Genomic DNA, 21666 nt, shown 5'->3' on the forward strand with positions numbered 1-21666 from the left:
CACAACAGTAGATGAACTGCGCTGACAGTGTATTAAACTCTGATGAATTGCCTGTGCGAGGCATAGATCAATGTCCTTCAACCCTTAGCACACAGTGAAGCCCGGGCCTTGTCTTGGTTAAATGGAACAGGTTGCTGGCTCTTTTCAAAAGGGCCTGATTATATTCATGTTTTGTTGAAGCAGAAGCCTTTTTAAAATGTGTAAATCTTTGCGGTTCAAAAGAGTCCTATTTTTCCCCCTTTTCATTCAGGGAATTGACATTGTGTGTCTGCGCTTTGGTCCTGCTCATTTTGTGTGCGTTTTTCGCTATTTTGCAGCCACAAAAGTCTGTGTCTCGACTCTAAAGTTAAAATCGTTCTCTTTAAATGGACTTTTAAAGCTTTAAAAACAACCATACGTTAAAACAGCACAGCAGTAGTTAATGTTTCTCTGCGTCTCCAGAGAAGTGATGGCCTCTCTCAAAGCATCCAGTAGCTTCACAAACATACTTGAGGTGTGTGATGTGGAGGCTAGTGGCCTACCTCTGACCTTTAACTGACTTCTCCCCTCTGAAGAGGGCTTAGGGCAGCCTGTTTACACAGATCACAGCTTCAGCCACTTAAGAACAACAGGGACGGACCACTGAGCCTCTATGGCAGCTCCCACAGGGACTCTCTCAACCACCACCAGCACCACCACCACTCACGCTAACTGGCAGATTAATCACAGGTGGCAGGAACCGGCAGACTTTACTGGGAGTCGACCGCAGTCAAACGCTCGCAGCACAAACACAAATAGAGTTTAAGTGAACAAAAAATAAAACACTTGTAACCTGCAGGATCTCAACATTCAAAGCTGAAAATGAGTAAAAACAATTTGATTTGAAGTCGTGTATTCCTCTTCTCAGGTGTGGTTCAGCAACAGGCGAGCTCGGTGGCGTAAACAGGCCGGGGCCAATCAGCTAGCGGCCTTCAACCACCTGCTTCCTGGAGGATTCCCGCCAACAGGGATGCCAAGTTTACCCACATACCAGCTACAAGAGTCCGGCTACCCCGGCACCACGCTATCGCAGGGTAAGACCGCCACAAAATATTTCATACACACAGTAGCCTATGATCTGTACTTTGGTTTAATCTAATTTTGGTACATTAGTCCTATTTATTTGTGGTATGCATTTATATTTTATGCTCATGTTAATAAGATTAAAAATTATATATGAACCATGTGCAGCATATAAGAAGAACCGTGCAGCAAGTAGTTATGTTTACAATCACATCTTTGTCACAGTGGGGCATAATAAAGAGACATTTTTTTCTATGGTAACCAATTTGCAAGAAGGACACTTAATGTATGATTTATGACTTAGTGGGCTTAAATTTTGAGGCCTGCTTCTTGTTTAGGATTTTGAGTGTGTTTCCCCCCTCGATTCTCTCTTACCTGTTTGTGTTGTTCTCGGTGTCAGAGGGCAGTACGTTGCACAGACCCCAACCCCTGCCTCCGTCCTCCATGCACCAGGGAGGCCTGACTGCTGACGGAAGCTCCGCTTACGGTCTCTCGTCCAACCGCCACGGCTTCTCCAGCTACTCCGATACTTTCATGAGCCCCTCGGCGTCCGGCAACCACATGAACTCCGTTGGCAACGGGCTCTCCCCACAGGTCAGTCCAACAAGTTTCACCTCCACACATCCTCCCAGTACATATAATGTTCCCACATATAGGTCTACCACCCCGCACCTCCCCCTCCTCCTCCTCCTCCTCTCACTGTTCAGAATATTTAATTGTATTTGACTGAAATTAAAATTCAGAAACAGCATGTTCAGCAAAATAACTGCCAGTGTGGGCTTTTATGTTCGCCTTCTAAAGCCCGGGATTTATTTTAGCTACTCTAAATTGCTACATTTGTAAAACAATTGGATTAACATCAACAAATTAAAATTCATCTTGATAGCACCGCAAGTACTCCAAGCTGCTCCAAACAGCGATTTCGACTTTCCTGGGACGTCTAAATCCTTGCGCAGCGCAGTGAGAACACATGCAGATGAAATAATTAGCTAAAGCTTATAAATGTAGACCCATAATCTTCTTCACGTAATTGTCTGCAGCTGGAAGACTCCAGTGCTATGTAGCGATTTTCTTCATCTCTTTTACTGCATGATTTTCAGGCAGCTTCATGTACAGAGTAACAGAAGCGATGTGCTCTCTCTCTCTCTCTCTGTCTATGTGTGAGGTTTTCTATCCTGCTGGCCACTTCACATGCTCTCGTGCACTCTCATGTCACGATAAAGAAGAACATTACCCAGGCTACTTAGGTTTCTGGGCTTCCTAATTGCAGTTTAAATCCCTAAAATATCTTCTTCACCCATCCTCCTCTGTGCCATCTTAACGCGTGACACACTATGTGCAGGTTTCCTCTTGTGAAACGTGCCGGATTTCACATGTTAACCTCTTTGGACACCTCCATTAATGAGCGTTTAAATGCGACTCTATGGTGAGGGTTGAGCTTTAAGTAGCACAGAATGAAAAATGATTTGTATTGATGCAAATCGTGTGTACGGAGTGAATTATACACAATTACCCATCAATACTGGCCAGTCTTGCCCACCCTCACCAACAAGATGTGGTTAACAAGCAGAAAATAAGATTGAAATGGTGTGTAAAGAGTTGAAAATGAATTTCAATGCTGCATTTGTCCACAATTACCCCGTCGTTCACACATGTTTTATTGGGAGTTTTTTTTTTTTTTTCTTCAAATATTTCTCAAAGCAGATTGGAAACATTCTTGGTATTACCCTCTTTCTTCAGAGAAGAAAGAATTAAGGATTTTGTGACAAAAAAGAGATTTTCTCTCCTGCTGGAGCGACGGAGGATAACATGGAGGCTCACAGCGTGTTTGATTGTTAATCGTGGCACAGGGGCTTTAACTGCTAATGCTCTCACTGCAAACCTGCAGAAAAACACCAGGAACATGGAGTCGTTTTTTTCTTTTTTCTTTTTTCATTAATGGCTCTCTCTAATACTGGCATGGGGTGCACTGTCGCTTTCTCTCCCTCTCTTCACAGGCATTCAAGAATGTGTTGGGATATTAAACATTTCCTGTCATAGTGAGGATTAGGACAGGAGCCTTTGGGCAACTGTACAGCATGGATTTTCACTATTCAATTACTCTATCAAGTCTTTTAAAAAACCCACCTGAAATGCATTTTATTTGTTTTTTGATTCATTTATTTATTTAGAACTTAAATTCATTTTTTTTTTCTGAGGGGCAAATGCATGCGGTGTAGATGTTTTGACATGTCACACCGTGTTTGCAGTGCACAGAATTGAAATGTATTGAATGCATGCAGAATGCTGTGTGGCATTCCTATCAGTCTCTCAGCATGGAGATGAATGTTCCCACTGACAGCAGAATCAGAGTTCACTCTGTGGTGCAGCGTCCTGCTGGGCTGGGCAGCCCCCATCTCCCTCTCTCTCTCTCTCTCTCTCTCTCTCTCTCTCTCTCTCTCTCTCTCTCTCTCTCTTCACAAACTATCCACATAAAACTCACAACACAGAAAACAAGTCACACAATAAACACTAAGTTTACCTCGACTAAGTATTGTCTTTGCATTTAAACAAATTTAAATCAAACGGAAAATCGGTTTTGGAAAATTATCGACACACCAGGTGGTTTATTTTCCATGATTTACAGCACGTTTCCTGTTTTCCCCTCTCTGTAATGGAAAAAAAAGCAACACAAAGAAACTCTCTATCGAGATGGAAATGAGAATTTGATATTGTAAGTTACAGACAGCATCTGTTTGCATGAGATATGCTTGTGCATTGGTATGTGCAAGCTATTTCTTCAAGTGTCTGGCATTGATGGCCTAGCGGTTGCTGTAAAGATTGACAGAAATTCTCTGATTCCCAGTAAATGGGCTGCGGTGGCGCGGTGCCAAGTCTGTAATGGAATCCTGCAACGTTCAGCAGTCCCGACAGGAGCCCGCGTCCATCCCAATCCCATAACCTATCCCGACAGCACACATTTTCCCATTACAGGCGGTGGAAAAGCCGTCCGCACTCAAACTGGCTGCTGTCATTGTGGGATATACAACGTGTTTGGCTGGTTGAGGGAGGCAATATATTAGGGGTGGTGAGAGTGAAGCTGTGCATGGCTGGGCCAAAGGTATGAAACCAGAAGTGTGTTTTGTTGTTGGTCTTGTTTCATTTAGCGGCACAGCAGGTGTTGGAGAGAAGGAAAGGGCACGGAGGACAGGCATTCCAGTATCTATCTCTACCTAAAGATTTAAGCTTGTATCTGCTTTTTTCTTTGTGGTCTTTTTCGCTTTTAATATTCCTTTTGAAACAGGCCTTTGTCTCGGCTTCATACAAATTTGAATTTTGCATACTCTGACTAGAAAACAACAGGACAGGCAGCCTTCCTATAACTGAAGAGGGCATGCTTTGACAGCCAACACAGTCATCTATTAAGAATATTGTATATTTCCAACAAACCCTGGTAATATGAAACGCTAAAGAGCCTTTTAGATACTTTTCAAATGGTTCTTTGAAGCGGCGTTCATGGGCATTGCATTTGTGGGGAGACATTTGGGCTGAATTCCTCATTATTGCATGACAGGGACACCTGCTGGGAGAGGAAAGAAAACAACTGCACTGACTGACTGACTGGAGAGCTGAAGCCATGCGAGAGGAGCTCAGTTGCAGCGCTAGGGTTTCACTCCTCAGAGACATTTCTAGAAATAATCAGGGAATAATAGCATTTCTATTGCAGAGTAAAAGTGGGGAAACTGTTGAATGCTTTTGCAGTGATGTTGTACGGTTATTCAGAATGATAGGGAGACGTGATAGGGAGAGTGGGAAGTCAAAGGTGTGACGGATGGAGATTTTATTTCTGTTTTAATGAAGGAAGTTTGCAAAGTTTTGTGAGGAACTTTTTTTTTCTGTTTTGCAGTTTTTATGAAAGTGTTGTGTGTTTTGGAATGACAAGGATGTGTGTGTATCTGAGGAGGGCCTTTGGGCTGTGTGAGTGGGCCGGGCCTCCACACACACACACACACACACACACACACACACACACACACACACGTACACGGGATCAGAGGCAGAGCGGCTCTCACCCCTGCCTCCCTTTGATCTGTGTCCCCAGGCCTGCCTGCCCGCGCGGCGCTGCACCGTACCACGCACGCTGACACCATGCTCACCAGCGACTCCCCACAACTGTCTGAGAGAGATAAGCCAGGGGAGACTCCAAACTGTGCTGCTGCTCTTCCATTAGCTAGCGCAGACGCTTCTTTTAAAAACGGGATGAATTATTTTTAAGAAGCAAGCTCCGCCGTTGCCAAAAAAAAAAAAAAAAAATGGAGAGGGGAAAATGTACGGAACAATCTGGAGCTCTGGCTTCATTCCGCCTCCCTCCCTGACTTCTAACAAGACATCCTGCACCTGAATACCAATGAGAGGGGGAGATTCATGTAGTCCCCCACATTATTAAAACTTGGGCATTAAGCCTCTCACCGGGCACTGTGTCAGCTGGCAGGCTCCACTGACAACAAATCAAAGGGGATGAGCACATAGCCTGCATTCATAGCTCAGCCACTCGCAGAGCAAGAGGGGGAATACATACTGGTTAATTAGAACTCCCATTAAAACAAATACTGTTTCAATTTGGCAAGTATAAAAAAAGATGTAAGAGGCTTTCAGAAAAAAGAGACCTGCTGTTGGCAGCTGCCAAGAAAATCCAAGGACTGTAAATCATATCCACTGGCTATACTGTTTCTGCACAGATTATTAGTGTTTGCTGTTGTTTTGCAACACTCTTGAACTCTGAGGAAAGATTCAGCGCGTGTGACACCAGAAATGCACCTCTGCACACATCGTGGTCGTCGTCGTGTTGCGTTGGCTCTTTGTCCTCTGTGTGATGATGTATCTTGGTTTCTCTCTGCAGAGACTTATATCTGCATGGACTGTAGTTTATATGAAGTATGACATAACTATTAATATGGTTTCTCTTTCTAAACTCAAAGACACTTTACATAACCACAGAGCGCCACTCATGGAGCACATCATGGTCATAGCTGCAGCTTTACATACATGCAGTGCTGCAGCTTACTGGCCGTCTGTATACCTGAGCCATTTGTTGCTCTCTTTACGTCTCCTGAGCACCCGAGTGAAGCCATTTTCTTCACCATTCCAAAATATTTTTGGTCGGAGCTTTATGTATTCATAATCTATTTTTCACCTACCAACCTTCCTTCCCTCCATTTGGCTTTTTGTCATCCCATGATGCCTTGCCAATAGTGCTTTGCTCTCTCTTCCTCTCTCTCTCCCCACCTTCCTCTCTTGCTCCAACTCTCTCCCCTGGAGAGGCAGCTCTTCTCCCTACGCCCAGATGAAAGGCTATGGCGGACAATAAAAATGCTATTTAAATGCAAGGGTGTTTGTGTGCGGGTAAGAGATATTTCCCGCTGAAAGTGAGCTGCTGCATCCTGATAAATAGTAAATATAAGGGAATGTGATTTACATTTATCTTGCAGAGGCAGCCAATATGAATTTCAGTAAATCCTAGAAGATGGGGATTTAAAGAGGAAAATGACTGCGACTGATTCACATGCTGTGTGTCCCACGCAGTTGAAATGCCTATAAGGTGGCGAGTGGTACTGCCTTTTATTAAAGTATAGGCGCAGACACCGATGCTATCTAAAATACCTATTACACACGGACGTGCACTGTGTCACATGCTCATCTGCGGAGATTTCCAGCCTCATACATACACAATTTGAAGGTGACTTGGATGGAAATAATAAGAATAATTATAGCAGCAGTGGGTAGCGATGGAGCAAATATGATTAAATAAAAGTTATTTTTATAAAACTGTCACTATATCCTGAGAGTCGTGCATGAGACAGGTAATCTGAAAAAAATCGGGTGCCTCTGTGTCCTCCGGTGTCCTACGATGTCCTCCGGTGTCCTCCGGTGTCCTCCGATGTCCTACGGTGTCCTCCGGTGCTCCTAATGGCATCGGCAAGACTTCACAGACCGGAGGAAAACAAGCAGTCAGAGCTGACCTGGAGTCTGCCGTCTCAGCTGTCAATCACTCGCTAACTCTGATCATACGGTCAAACTAGGCAGCGCTGATCAAATATGAATCAATATTCTGTTACTGTAATGCCTATTTCTCTCCTCAAATGTTTTCAGAAACATCTTGTAGTGAACAGTTTAGCTGTAAAATGAGAAAGTTTGTGACCCGGCAGCCATGTTGAGATCAGTTGAGGAAATACCAAGCACCACCCACCAGACGGAGCAAAGATAGATTTTTTAAAGTCTGAAAACAGAGCCATGAGGAGGTGCAGAAGTGTAGTTTTCTCTCAGAACACTTGAATTACAATATGCTGAAAGGTTATTATGGAATTTTTGCCCAATGACGGCAAAAGTATACTGCCTACTGCAGGTTTAAATACAGTCTGTGATAGCAGGCCGCTGGGCAGGTGAAGTGTCTTTGGGGCATATACGCTGGGTGACCTATCTCTGGGGTCGAGGGTCAGGGCGCAGGGGGTTATGGGACGGCTGGGGAAGAAGGAGAACCTGTCCTGCTAGCCGGAGGTCTCGGGTTGTTGTCTAGCTGCATGTGGTTCCTCTTAGTTCCAGATGCCACTCTGACAGGTGCATAGCCGTGATTAATACTCTTTCTCTCTCTCACGTTTTCTCATTCTGTCCCTCTTTTCCTCCCCTGTCTCGTTCTGCATGTCCCTCATTGGTGTCTCGGTCCCTGCTTCGCTGTGGACTTCGCTGTGCTTGTGACCCCTTTGCAAAGTTGATCTAACACTCACAGTTTGCTTAGTAAAAAAAAGAAAAGAAAGGCTTGAAATATGAGTATCTATTCCCAGTACGGTTCATTGCACGTGTCTCTTTCTCTCGCCTCCTCTCTTCCTCCTGACAATGAGATGAGAATATGGGATGTGGTCGGGTCCTCAGCTGGTTGTCTCATGCAGCAGCTCGCCCCTCTCAGTCTCCAGCTGAGAGCTATTTCACTATTTATTTACATGTAATTATGGCTATGAGGTGCAGATATTAACACTGTCAAGAACAATTTGACCTGACATTTTTCACCAGACCTGGCCCCTGCTGTTTTTAGCAAACAACCCCCGCCCTCCTCCTCCTCCTCCTCCTCTTCCTCCCCCCTTTTTCTCCTTCACTCCCTCGATCCGCCTCGCTTTCCACACACACACGGGCCCTGCCTCGCTGAAACCACTCTCCTGGAATCAGAAAATCTGCCGTTTAATTTAGAAGAGGCGTTGGTGCAAGGTGCGGAGAGTTGAAGTCTGTGTGTGTGCGTGTGTGTGTGTATGTGTGTGTGTGTGTGTGTGCGTGCGCGCGCGCTTTGAAGGGGCCTCTCTTGTTCCCAGTGGCTGAATCCATCCCATAGTTACTCAAGCATATCACTAGCAGAGAATAGAGGATTGCTCCCCACACGTTCTCCAATTGCAGTCCAATAGACGGCATATTAACCTCTGGTTAGCGCAGGGCCAAGTTTATAGCTTATACTGTGGGATGTTTAGGAGCGGAGGCTGGGGGGGGGGGACCTTCCTCGCAGCTTGAGCAGCTGTGCTTTCTTCAACACTAAAACTAGCACGAGCTAAAGTGGGCTGGAGAGGATTTAGCTTAATGAAATGAATGAGGTATGGACAACCTTAAAATAAATATTCCTTTTCCACTTGTTTCAGCTTTTCTTTGTACGCATGAACGGCTTCACAGGGAGAGGAGACACAGGCGCAGGATGGCTAACATGTTGTGAGGAGTGACAGCTTGTTCCCGTGCCCACTAATCGTCCTCATCTGTGCCTGACTTGTCAGTGCCCAGATTCTGTCACTGCCAATCAGCCAATTAATTGAACACAATTAGCACCCCACCACCACCACCACCAACCCCCCCCCATACGGACCACATTCTTCAAAGGCCCATTCCTCTCCCTCCAGCATCCCCCCACCCTTCCTCCCATTCCACCTCTCATTCTGTCTCTTCATCCTATGGCGCTGCATGGTGGAAGACACTTTTCAGTTTTTATTAATGTGCCGAGGCCAATTAACGCAGTGGCATGCAGGCCAGAGCCCGTCATCTGCTGCCTGCCACCGTCCCGACTGTCTGCTGCGGCCCCACGCCACCCCTCGCGCCACCTCCACCGTGACCAAAACGCTTTAATTCAATTTATGCAATCACTGTTATTTTTAAATAGTCATTTTGTCTGCTCAGATGAGGGGCCTTACTGCCCGCTGGGCCGGCCCTCTCATGTGAGGGATGGGGGAAGGGTGGGACGCTGTGGGAGCAGGAGTCGACTGACTTGGGAGGGGGGGTCCCTGATATTTTCATTTCTTATTTATTCCTTCATGTTTGTTTTGTTTCAGGTTATTAGATGTTGGATTCAGATTTTTTTAAATGAAGATTTGAAGCAATGAAAGTTTTATTCAGCAAAGCCATTAAAGAAAATATCTATATTTTTTCTGCATATATACATATGTATATGTATATATATATATATATATATATATATATGCATGAATAAATATATTTGTTTTATTTATTTTGTATTATATATATATATATATATACCATTTATTATATTCAAATGTAAAATAAATACTTTGATATATGTTTAAAATAATATATATTTATTTTATTTGTGTTTTTAAATAAATAGTTATATATATATTTATTTTTCTTATAAGCATAGTATATATATTTATATTAAAATATAATATAACTATTTTAATATCTATTTAAAGTAGAATATTTTTACTTTTATTTTGAAATGTCTATATTTCAAATTTTTGCAGTTGTCAAAGTCAGACACTTTCCAGACACTGGCTCTGTGTGACTCCTGGATGTCAGAATTAAACAGTATATATTCTCGTCCTGTAATCACACCCTCAGGACTGGCCTTCAAATATTGATCTGAAATTCAGTGTCATCACTGTGGATCTTTAATCACTCTCTGCTGAAGCGAGTATATCAGCCAGGCAGATCTGCTAAGGTGCAAGATGCTATTCTGTACCACTCAGATAACTTACAGACATTTGGAGGGCTCATTTTTTCCCAGCCTGCCCCGGTGACCTCTGCCTAACTTAAAGGTACATCTTGGGGGCATTTTGATTTGGGCAGAACAGGGTGCTATCGGTGACAGAGGAACTAATCCAGTCTTGCGCAGATTAAGAGTATTTGTGGAGTGGGGTGTGTTGGCGCTGGCGCCGGGGATGGAACAGAAGGGGCTCCTATCAGCTCTCCAGGCAGGCTAGCCCTCAGGCCAGCGCAGTCCTACAGGAGTCTTTGTACTTCCCAAAGCCTCCACTTTCCTCTCACTCACTCTGTATCACTTTCTCTTCCCTCTTCTGCCCCTCTCGCCCTCTTTCTATAGGCTATCATATTTTCACTGCTCCGTTTCCTTTTTCACATTTGTGAATTTGTGTTGTTTTAGTTCACGTGCCCACTTATTATCGCCAGGTGCTTGAACAAGAACAAACACTAGATTTGAGGCGCATACTGCTAAGTATAAAAAGGCATAAATGCTGCACATTTAAATATTATCAATTATATTAGAACTAAACTGAAAAAGTGCAATAACACCAACAACTTTGAATAAAACATAGTGGTGCTGCAGCACATCTGCTCTCTATTTCTTTTCTGCCTTTTCCCCCCTTCTTTTTGTTTTTATTTTTTCTTGTATCACTCACAGTGTTTCTCTCAGCTCTGTCTCCGTCACATTGTTTTATTCTGGAAAGAAATCCAACAAAGAACATCTCGTCAAACATTCACGCAGACAAAAAAAAAACTGTAATTTGACTGTTGAAGAAATTAGGGAGGTATGAAAGGGTCTCTTTTTGTGTTTCAAGTGCGCTATTTATTTATCTGAAAGGATGCACATTGTATCAATTTACACTCCCTCCCCCCCACACCCCCCTTCACTTCGCCACAGGCTGGAGGGCTCAGAAGTTGAGAGAATTAATTACTTTTTTATTATTATTTATAAAGTAATCTATCTGTAGAGAGGGAGCGGAAAAAGGAGAAGGAGAGGGTGAGGGGAGGGGGGGTGAGAGAGAGGCAGGGAAGGCCCTGGAGCATTGTCCTTTAAACTAGGTCCTGGCTCACATTATCTCCCAAACCAGCACTCACACAACGTCAAACAACAAACGAACTCTGTGGCTGCTGAGGACGCTGTATGCAAGAAAAGAGAGGGAGGTGGGGGAGAGGAGAGGAGAGGAGAGAGGAGGAGAGGGAGGGAAGCAGGGAGGAAGTCTTCTCTGCAAGAGTGTATGTTAGGAAAAAATAATGTATTTTTTTTTCTCAGCTCTAAAATTTGACTCTAATTCAAACTCCACAAGTCGTGTTTAATGCACCTGTGTGTACACTGAGAGGTGTAATTTAACACTTGAGGGACATCCTGGTGCACCAGACCCCATTCAGCGAAACTCCATCAATTAATCCATCCATTAATGTCTATCAAGCTCCATGCATGTAATATATATATATAAAAAATCTAACAAAAAGCTTTTTATTCCTCTCTGAGAGTAAATTCACTGACGTTGTGCCAGATCTAATATCTATAAAGTTTAGTTTTACATCACATGTAGCAACAGAAATATGTGAAGGCTGCAAACGGCTTTTACAAGCTCACGCGACGAAGTATCATTTAACCCCTGCATGTGAAGTGAGAGGACTTTATGGGGACATCAAAGTAGCAAAGCCATGCAGTTAAAATTAACCCGCGGAAAACATAAAATACTGTAGATGTGGGTGGAAGAAGACAACTTTGGTGAGAGGCTGAAGTTACTCCCAACACCTGGCACTTGAAACATACGTTCATCTCCATCTGCACCTTCATCAGACTGAGAGGACGATGTTGAAACAGCATTGATTTTTGTTATAGTGAACAAAAAAAACTAGCAAAATCATGAAGACAGAATCCTCTTCCGGCGGAAGGACGATTGACGGATGGCGACGTCCTCACAGATGACAACACTCGTTAGACTCTCTAAAGTGGTCGTCTCATCCTAATTCGCTAAAATAGCAAAAAACTGCCACAATGTCAGCGATAAGAAGTCATTTTCTTTTGAAGAACTTTTATGAGCATGAATAATAATCGGGCCAATTGTTGGCTATTCTATTTCATAAGGAAGCGATGTAATCAAGCTCCAATTAACCAATGACTAAAATGGACTCGTGCCCTGCAGCTGTCTCTCTCAGGACACTTAACAAGCCTCCCCCCCACTTCACTCTCTCCACCATCAGGACACACACTCCTCCTCCTCCTCCTCCTCCTCCTCCTCCTCAGAGTGTGCAGCTCGGCTCCATATGGGAGGAAGCATCACATGTGTCCGGCATGAAGAGAGCCATGAATCTCCCTCTTATGGATACATGTCACATGCTTTGTCCGCAGATGTGGAGGGGACGAGGGTTGTGGGGGGGTTCCCATACTGATAGAATTAACATGTGGAAATGACTAAACAGCCTTTATGTTTCTGATGCTTCATATTTCCTGGGAGGCCTTTTTCTGATTAATTTCAGAATACAGTTAATTCTCCCTCAGTGCGGTACTCCTGGCGTAGTGCATCATTTGCGGACTGTTTGGCTTGCCCCTGCGTCGCCTCTATGTGTCCGTTTGCATGCAAACGTATGTCTGCGTGCGTGAATCACCCCTGTGTAACCACCTCCATGATGGGCTAATTGGTTTAGCAGCCAAGGGGCCAAAGGCCAGTGCAGCATAGCAAAACTCAACATGAACCTGATGTTGAAGGGAAGGCTTCCCTGCCTATAGGAGGGAAGCATGTGTGGGACAATTCCCCTTTTTACCACCCGCCCCCCCTCCCACACACACGCACACACTCCACTTTCCTTTTTCACTTAAAGAAACTCGCAGCATAAGAAAAGTAAATTCTTCACAGTGTTCTGGGCCGCTGTGCTCCAGACTGGGCTAGCACTAGAGGTAATCTCTTCCATTTTAACATATTTTGAGACCTTCTTCTGACGAGTGTCACATGCTATTACATTAATCTAGAATATTGAATTGGAAGCTTTTATGCACTATGAATAATATACACACTGTGATATTCAGGCGAGCCTCAACCTGCAGTATCAGCGGGCCCCTCAGTAAGGTTTGTGGAGCCTACTTTGTGTGGGGATCTGAGGGGATCATTTACCAGTTCCAACTCCATTACTATTCATGAGATGGGTAGGCTAGGGGCGAGGGATTAGGGACTCCCTTGGTGCTTGTTGTGCTGTAGGCTCGGGCTCAGGCCTGAGGCTCCGGGACAGGGGCTGTCTGGCACGGATGGTGGGTCTATTATCACCCTGGGACCCTTCTGTCCCACAGCAGAACACTTACTGGCAGTGCCAGCTAATGGAAACAGTCTCTCTTGTTCCCTTTCTCCTTTTTTTAACCTCATCACCCTCCTCGTATCCTTCCCCCTGCTCTTTAAAAAAAAAATGGGGAAGTTTTTCCGTTTCCCTATTTCAAAGTTGAAATGGTGTATTTCTATTGGCATCTGTACCGTGAAGTGCTAGGATGGCACTATATTTGCAGAAAAAAAGTACTTTCCCTCAACTCTGTCAATGCTTTGATCCTCAATTTTCCAAATTTCTAACATCCTCCGTTCCCCCTTCCCCCCCCAGGTGATGAGTATTCTGAGTAACCCCAGCGCCGTACCCTCCCAGCCCCAGCACGACTTTTCCATTTCCCCCCTGCACGGCAGCCTGGAGAGCTCCAACCCCATCTCAGCCAGCTGCAGCCAGCGCTCTGACAGCATCAAGGACAGCCTGGCTTCCACCCAGTCATACTGCCCCCCCACCTACAGCGCCACCAGCTACAGCGTGGACCCCGTCACTGCAGGCTACCAGTACAGCCAGTACGGCCAGAGTGAGTAAACCCTGCCTTGACACTTATAAACTGTATGTTTGTGGTGTTGTGCTATTTATGTGTCCAAACGAGAGTCATTCTTTTATATCCTCCTCTTAAATTAGGTAGATTTGGAGCAAATATGATTAAAAAAAGTATTTTTTATAAAACAGTAATCTGAAAAAAATCATGTGCCTCTGTGTCCTCCGGTGCTCCTAAAGACATCTGTAAGATTTTATAGAACTGAGGAAAACAACCAATCAGAGCTGAGCTGGAGCCTTGCCGGCTGTCTGTCAATCACTCGCTAACTCTGATCAAACGGTCAAACTAAGCAGTACTGATCAAATATGAATCAATATTCTGTAACTGTAATGGCTATTTCTCACCTCAAATGTTTTCAGAAACATCTTGTAGTGTACTGTTTAGCTGTAAAAATAAGAAAGTTTGTGACCCGGCAGCCATGTTGAGATCAGTTGAGGAAATACCAAGCACCGCCCACCAGCCGGAACACAGCCAATAGGAGCGCTCAATAGAAACGCTCTTTCTCTGAAATGACCTGTGATTGGCCAAAGTCTCCAGTCACTGGCTAGATTTTTTAAAGCCTGAAAACAGAGCCATGAGGAGGTGCAGAAATCTAGTTTTCTCTCAGAACAATTACAATATACTGAAAGGTTATTGTGGAGTTTTTACACAATGATGCCAAACATATTCTGCCTACTGCAGGTTTAAGTTGACTAAATTTAAAAAGCGTATGAAGTGATGCCCAACTCCCAGGCAAGAGAGCCTCCTGACCTTTGCCCCTTGGTTGGAGGAGGCAGACACGTGCTCTTGATAAAGACCCCCCCCCCAACACCATCCTCCTAGAGAGCTGCCTTAGTCACACCCCACTCCACTTGGATGGGAAAGAGGAGAGGGCCACTTCAAAGAACGGCACACCCTCAGGGGCCACAGTGTCCTCTTGCCCACCTCTCCCTCTCTTCTTCATCACACACACACACACACACACCCTCAGGGCAGGAAAGAGTTTGCTTTATTAGATTAGCATAATTGACTGATGCTGTCACAGCCATTCATAAGAGGTAAAATGAAGCACACTTCCCCAACAAGTCAGTCAGCGCCAGCTAGCCCACATTTGTTTGTATTTATATGCAGCTTCTAGCAGCGCACCGCTGCATTGTGCATCTTTCTTTTTTTCTGTTGTTGTGCGTGAATGCACGTGAGCGCGTGCCAATCCGTCACGTTTTGTGTGTGTGTGTGTGCGCTCCAGTGTTTTGTCAGCGAGCAAAGAAACTGATGGCAGTGCGGATGTGAGCTGATGTGAGGTTAATTAAGATGGTGATTGAGCACAGTAGATGGGTAATGAATGGAGGAGAGAGGAGAGAGCTGCTGTCTGAGGATGAAAATGATCGGCCATGTGGAGTGTGGAGGGCATGAAATCAGAGATGCCAAGTGTAATGAAGACTGGCACACAGAACACACACGGGGAGCCGCCTGAGTGACAGCATGGAGACTTTACCAGGATGCACATGCTCCATGCCAGCGGCGTGCCAACCTCAGACAAGGGACAGGGGAGGGGTTTTTATCTTTCACTCTCTCTCTGTGAATTGTTTTCCCTTTGACTCACTCGCTTCTGCCACAACTTATTTCAGCCTTAATCAGAGGAATGAAATGAGAGTGAATGGGACGCACGTCACCTGTCTGACGTGTGCTTTTTTTTCCTGTCGTTTCTGTGCAGCTGCTGTGGACTACCTGGCCAAGAACGTGAGCTTGTCCACCCAGAGGAGGATGAAACTCGGAGACCACTCGGCGGTGCTGGGACTGCTGCAGGTGGAGACGGGACAGGCCTACTAAAGCCCTCCCACCCCACCCCTAGGTCGCACCCTGCGCCACTCTCCTCCGCCCTCTGCCACCCTCCTCCATGCTCCATCAAGTCTGGACTCCCAACTCCAGCTCGCTCTGCAGCCGGGCCATGACATCAGCGCACAGACACGCAGCCTCGCTGAGAGAAAGTGACGCTCGCGAGTGTGACAAAAGCACATCGGGGGAATGGAACTAAAGTTTTCACGCCATTGTCAACCACCAGGCGGCTCTGCACCCTCTCTTCTCAACCTTTTAGGCGTCCCTGCCTGCTCCCTGTACTCTCCTTCCTCCAGCCCCAAACCCTGCTTTGTTTTCCCCCAGAAGGCCAGACGGGACCGAAGATCACCCGAGGATGGTCGGCCGCCTTGGCCCGGGTTCCTGTTTGTCATGGCTGCAGTCCAGCACACATTTAGAGCCATCAACAACATGTACTTTGACCTTGCTGTTCATAGTAGTTAACAAAGCCAATATCATTTGAACGACTCTTATTCTTGTTCCTTTTTGATATTGTTAAGATTATTGTTGCTGTTATATGATTATGGTTAATGTGATTTATGTTGTTCTTTGATTCCATTCGTATCTCTTTTCTCTGTTAGATGTCGGTGTGTAAAACACGACTGGATGATGAGTGTCTGTTGCGTGTGCATGTTTCGCGTGTCACACTAAGAGAGGATGATTGTTTTCCAAGCTGCTGCTCCTCTGCCTGTTCCCTGGGCTCTAATGTTCGTGAGCGATTTGACCTTCCCACTTTTCATATTCATCTTGACATTCCTAAAGAACTTGGCCACTCTGTGGGAAGTCTGGCTGGATGGATTCTGCAGGGAATTAAAGCAGCGTTTTGGCCGCCAATAGCTTTCCCCTTCTAACCTCCATCCCATCCTTAGCCGCGGTCCATGGGGAGGGCGGCATTGTTTGCAAAAACAGGATTGGGGAAATTAATGTATTTTGTTTAGAAATATGGACCTTGCCAAGGAGGGCTAACTCAATCCCTCCCCCCCTCTACTCCTCTCAAATCCCATCTGCCAGGAAACCCTGTGTGACTTTAACAGTGTAAAGCAGATTAAAATCACACAAACATAATGTCAAAGCTAATTCACAGTGACCCTTCCCATTTACCAGCCAGTATTTCTGTTTTTATATAGTGATTAGCTCATTTTGTAAATGCACCTTCAGTTGGTTTCCGCTCTCTCGGACTAAAACAAGCATTCCTTCGAAACATTCCTCCGTCTCCATCTACGAATAAACTACAGGCATTCCAGCGCTTTTCTGTTATGAGATTAAAAAGTACACAAGCTGTGCCATTCACATGCACTCTGGAAAATCAGATAATCCAGTCAGTCGTGAAAGGGCACAGGTAACACCACTGATTGGCCCCCCTCTCTGGTTTCGGACCCCCTCTAATCCTCCGCTTCGACGTACTCACTGAAATGTACAAAAAGAAGAAAAAGATTTAGTGGACGAGACGTTTGTGTAGCACTCATAGTTGACTTTTGACACGATCCAGGACCAGTTTGTTCCCTTGAGATGTGTGTGATGTTTTCTTTGGCATCAGCGTGACGATGATCTGGTCCTCAGTCGCCTTTCAAAAACTGTACAGTAGCTGGAGCAGATTGTGTATTGTTTGTTTATAAAGAGTATGTTTTATACTAAAACAAAACTATGTCGAGTGGTAGGTAAGCAAGGGATCTGTGGAAGTAAATGTTTGATTTGAGTTTCCTTAACTGGCTTGTTTTCTGTTGGTTTTGTTTTTAATTGTATTTAATTGGTTTATCTGTTTTGACCAAAAGTTTTGTTCCTGTTTTTGGGCCCAGGTCAGAACGAATTTGTATAAATTAGTAAAATATAAATTCCATAAAAAAAATGTTCCAATTAAAAAGTGTATAAAAGAGGATCAAACTGAGCTGAATGGAAAGTGAAAGCTTGGATAGACTCCCTGGACCACAGGACCGCTGTATATTAGAAGTGGTGGTTGAAATGTGTGTTTTTGACCACCTGATCTCACAGACTGAGTATTAGTGCAGACCAGACTTGACTGGACCATGGACCTGACACACCTGAACCCTGAGACTTTGGGTGTGGGACTTTACCAACGGTTCAGGACGGCGATGAAGCTGGCGAACGCGGCCTCTCTGCTCTGGGAAACTGAATCGAGTCACGTTTGATTTGTGGACCAATAAGACTTCAGGAGAAGAAGTCGAAGCAACGCTGACTCCGCACTGAATCGCAGCAGCTCCGTCTGCTCCGCTTAGACGCCTCACTCATGTGTATATTTTAAAAAGGAAGAATTTTAGAATCGTCTTTAGTGTATCAAACCCATTTCTAACACTTGCGTCAATAAACATTTGGATATTTAAAGCATACGACTCCTTATCCCCCCTCCCCGTCTGTTTGACCCTTAACCTGTTTAGTTGCTTTCTGACATCTGTGCTTTGCTTTACTCCTTTTTCTGTTTCGCATGTGTGTATATTATCATGGTATAATTTATTCTGCTGTATGAAGTATTAGAGTAGTGGGAAACTTGTACTGGTATTTACTACCTTCAGCCTGTTGGTGTGTTTACTGTAACACTGGCGTAACTGTTATCAATTAAAGATCCAAAACTGATTCTGACATCTGTCTCTTTTTTATTGTGTGAGTTGTTTTTCTGTCCAACTAAAATGGAAGGAGTCTCTGTATGTCTGTTTGTTGTTCATCCGATCAACTTCACACTTGGCAGGTGTATTGCTGAAAACCAAAGGAAATGCAGTGTTGAGTGTGAAGTTGTTTGGATGAGCGGTTCTTGAGAAAGCAGCAACACCGGAGACTAAGCAATCTGCCAAACACGCACCGCACTAGCCTCTTTAAAACTTATTACATTTTGATTTCAGGTGGTTTCAACACGTGTGAGTTTGTGAAAGAGTGTGATTCGTCAATTAATTGATTACATTAAACAAATCTACAGCAATATCTATAACTGATAAATCATTTAAGTCATTCTTTAAACAAAAATGACAGAAATTCTCTGCTTTCAGAAAGCTTTCACCTGCCCAGCGGCCTGCTATCACAGACTGTATTTAAAGCTTCAGTAGGCAGTATATTTTTGCCGTCATTGTGCAAAAATTCCATAATAACCTTTCAGCATATTGTAATTCAAGTGTTCTGAGAGAAAACTAGACTACCGCACCTCCTCGGCTCTGTTTTCAGGCTTTAAAAAAACACAGGTCATTTCTTTGAGTGAGCGTTCCTATTGGCTGTGCCCCGGTCATGTGATGAGAACTTGGCGTTCCTTCAACAGATCTCAACATGGCAGCCGCATCACAAACTTTCTCATTTTACAGCTAAACAGTACACTACAAGATGATTCTGAAAACATTTGAGGAGAGAAATAGGCATTAACGTAATAAACTGAATATTGATTCATATTTGATCAGCGCTGCCTAGTTTGACCGTTTGATCAGAGTTCGTGAGTGATCGACAGCCTGCTCTTATGGCCACAGACCTCAGATCAGCTCTTACTTCTTGTTTTCGTCCGGTAAGTGAAATCTTGCAGATGCCGTTAGGAGCAGCGGAGGACACAGAGGCACCTGATTTTTTTCAGGTTACCTGTTTCATGTACTACTGTCAGGATATAGCGACCGTTTTATTAAAATACCTTTTTTGAATCATATTTGCTCCAATCTGGCCTACTTCAGCTGTAAGTCATTTTTTAAACAAAAAACAATGCTTTCAGGAAGGAGTCTCTGTCTGTCTAACTGTATGTCTGTTTGTCCTTCGATTTGCCCATCCGATCGACTTCACACTTGGCAGGTGTATTGCTGAGGACCAAAAGAAGTGCAGTGTGGAGTGTGACGTTGTTTGGATGAGCGGTTCTCCAGAAAGCAGCAATACCGGAGGCCAAGCCATCTGCCGAACGAGCACTGTACTAGTGCCTTTAAAACATATTACATTTTGATTTCAGGTGGTTTTACCATGTGGGGAGTAGTGTGATTGGTTAGTTGATCTATTACATTAAATTAATCTACAATAATAATAATATACAATATCTATAATTGATTAATCGTTTAAGTCATTCTTTAAACAAAAATGACAGAAATTCTCTGCTTTCAGCTTCTCAAATGTGAGAATTTTCCGTTGTATATCATGGTGAATTGAATATCTTTATATTTTGAGCTATTGCTCGGACAAAAAAAGCAGTGTGAAGACATCACCTTGGGCTCTGATAGGTAATTTTCTGTATCTTCTGACATTTAATAGACCAAAAATGTAATGATTGATTAAATCGAGTTGCAGCCCTAGTGTGAAATTTCAAGATTCTCTGTTCATCATATGCACAACAATTACAGCAAGCAGTCGTTGGCAATGGAAATCTTGGGTCTCAGGTATACCCTTCAATAATGCTCATTAAAAAATGTATAAAAAAGGAAAATCACACAAGTAAAAGCAAGTTTATGAGTGCACCTGTGCACATACTGTATACATATACAAGTATGTATATACACATAGCCTGTGCTTGTGTGTGTCCTCCATGTGTGTTCAAGTCCATTAGTGGAGGCCACCAGTAGACTGTTCCAGTGCTGGTGATGTGATTAGGGAGTGATGAGAGCTCAGACAGCCCCGACTCAGAGACGCAGACCGAGAGCGTGTCTGGTTGCAGCTGTAGGAAGTCATTCATTGTGCCCGCTGACCAGCAGCACTCTCCTCTCCCGCCGCTGACCGAGGAATGTTGTCTACAAATCTCTGTGGTATGGTGTGAATGCAGGGGAACTAACCGGTGTGCTGTGGAAGCATCCGCTGTGTTTTATATTACACTTGAGCTCATTCACTTTTTACATCAGCACTGCTGGAGGTATGTCAAAGGTATGTTCATTCAGTCCTGACACACACTTCAAACATGTTGGATATGCAGCTATAATCTGGTGTAAATTAGTAAAGACAGCACATCATGCCAAGTTGCATTTACATTTTACATAGTGCAACATAATCACCAATACTTTACTGTTCATTTGCAATTCAATGAAACCAATTAAAGGCATCACTAATCACAAGTATTAACATCATTAACATCAAATTGTATTAGGAGATAGATTTTGATGCTAAATAAAGTGAGGACTCATCTGAATAAACTTCTATTCAGACTGTTATCGTGAGGTAACTGCCATTCATGTTTCATACTTGAGAGATTTGAAGAGCCTCAGCTCGTATAAATAGACGCAGAATATTTAGTATTCACTTTAGATGTACAGATTCAAATCAGCCTCAAACTGCAGCGTTATCACATCATCGAGGCTCAGTTCAGTTTGACGCAAGCGGAAATTCTCTTCAGTGTCTAATTACAAAACACATATTAAAAAAAAAAAAACAGTGTTGTTGGGCTCTGGAAAAGCATGTCAATAAGACAGGGTCAACAAACTAAATTGATATTTTTCTGTATGAGTTCACTCTGAAGGGTTTCAGTGAATCCTCTCAACTTATTTAATATGCACTGTCAGGTGGCTCTTTGCCTGCTGTGTGTCATCCCTCACATATTCCTCTAAAAGTTTGTGTTCTGGTTGTCCAGATTAGACCTTGGCATGTGCTATGGTTGTCCCCTTTGCTCCAGCTCGTCTCCTGAGGTGCCGGCCCGGGAGTTTTGTCTCCCTCCGGTCTGCTGTCACTCAGACTGGACGAGGTGGCAGCTCAGGCGCTGGTGTGTGGGAGAGCTTTGTGACACTTCCCTCATCTCCCCCTTTGATCCCCTAATTGATTGACTACAGGAGCAGAGGATAAACAGAGCCCACAAGAGCCGATTCCACTCGCCTCTCTGGAGTGGTTTAGATAAAGTGCAGAGGCCCGAGCTCTCCGCTCCTCCTCTCCCCTCTCTCTCTCTCTATATGGACATAGGGCCATTGAAGGTGGCTCTGTGCCACGGTAGCTTAGCCGTGGGGCTGTGTCCTCAGGCCCGGGGCTCGCGTACTGCCCCTGTGCATAAATGG

The 21666-nt window shown here is 44.2% G+C and overlaps 1 protein-coding gene across 4 annotated transcripts in view; it reads left to right on the forward strand.

Moving 5' to 3' along the window:
* Positions 1 to 18319, forward strand: part of pax7a (paired box 7a) — a 51350-nt gene extending 33031 nt beyond the window's left edge. For all 4 annotated transcript variants that reach the window (XM_037780741.1, XM_037780748.1, XM_037780734.1 and 1 more), the window contains 4 exons: positions 887 to 1052; positions 1442 to 1635; positions 13633 to 13876; positions 15591 to 18319. In XM_037780741.1, the coding sequence (XP_037636669.1) occupies positions 887 to 1052; positions 1442 to 1635; positions 13633 to 13876; positions 15591 to 15706 (720 nt within the window). In that variant the 3' untranslated portion in view covers positions 15707 to 18319. The remainder of the gene's footprint in view (positions 1 to 886; positions 1053 to 1441; positions 1636 to 13632; positions 13877 to 15590) is intronic.
* The last annotated feature ends 3347 nt before the right edge of the window (positions 18320 to 21666 follow it).

This window comes from Sebastes umbrosus, chromosome 1, assembly GCF_015220745.1.
Source record: "Sebastes umbrosus isolate fSebUmb1 chromosome 1, fSebUmb1.pri, whole genome shotgun sequence".
Lineage (NCBI taxonomy): Eukaryota > Metazoa > Chordata > Actinopteri > Perciformes > Sebastidae > Sebastes > Sebastes umbrosus.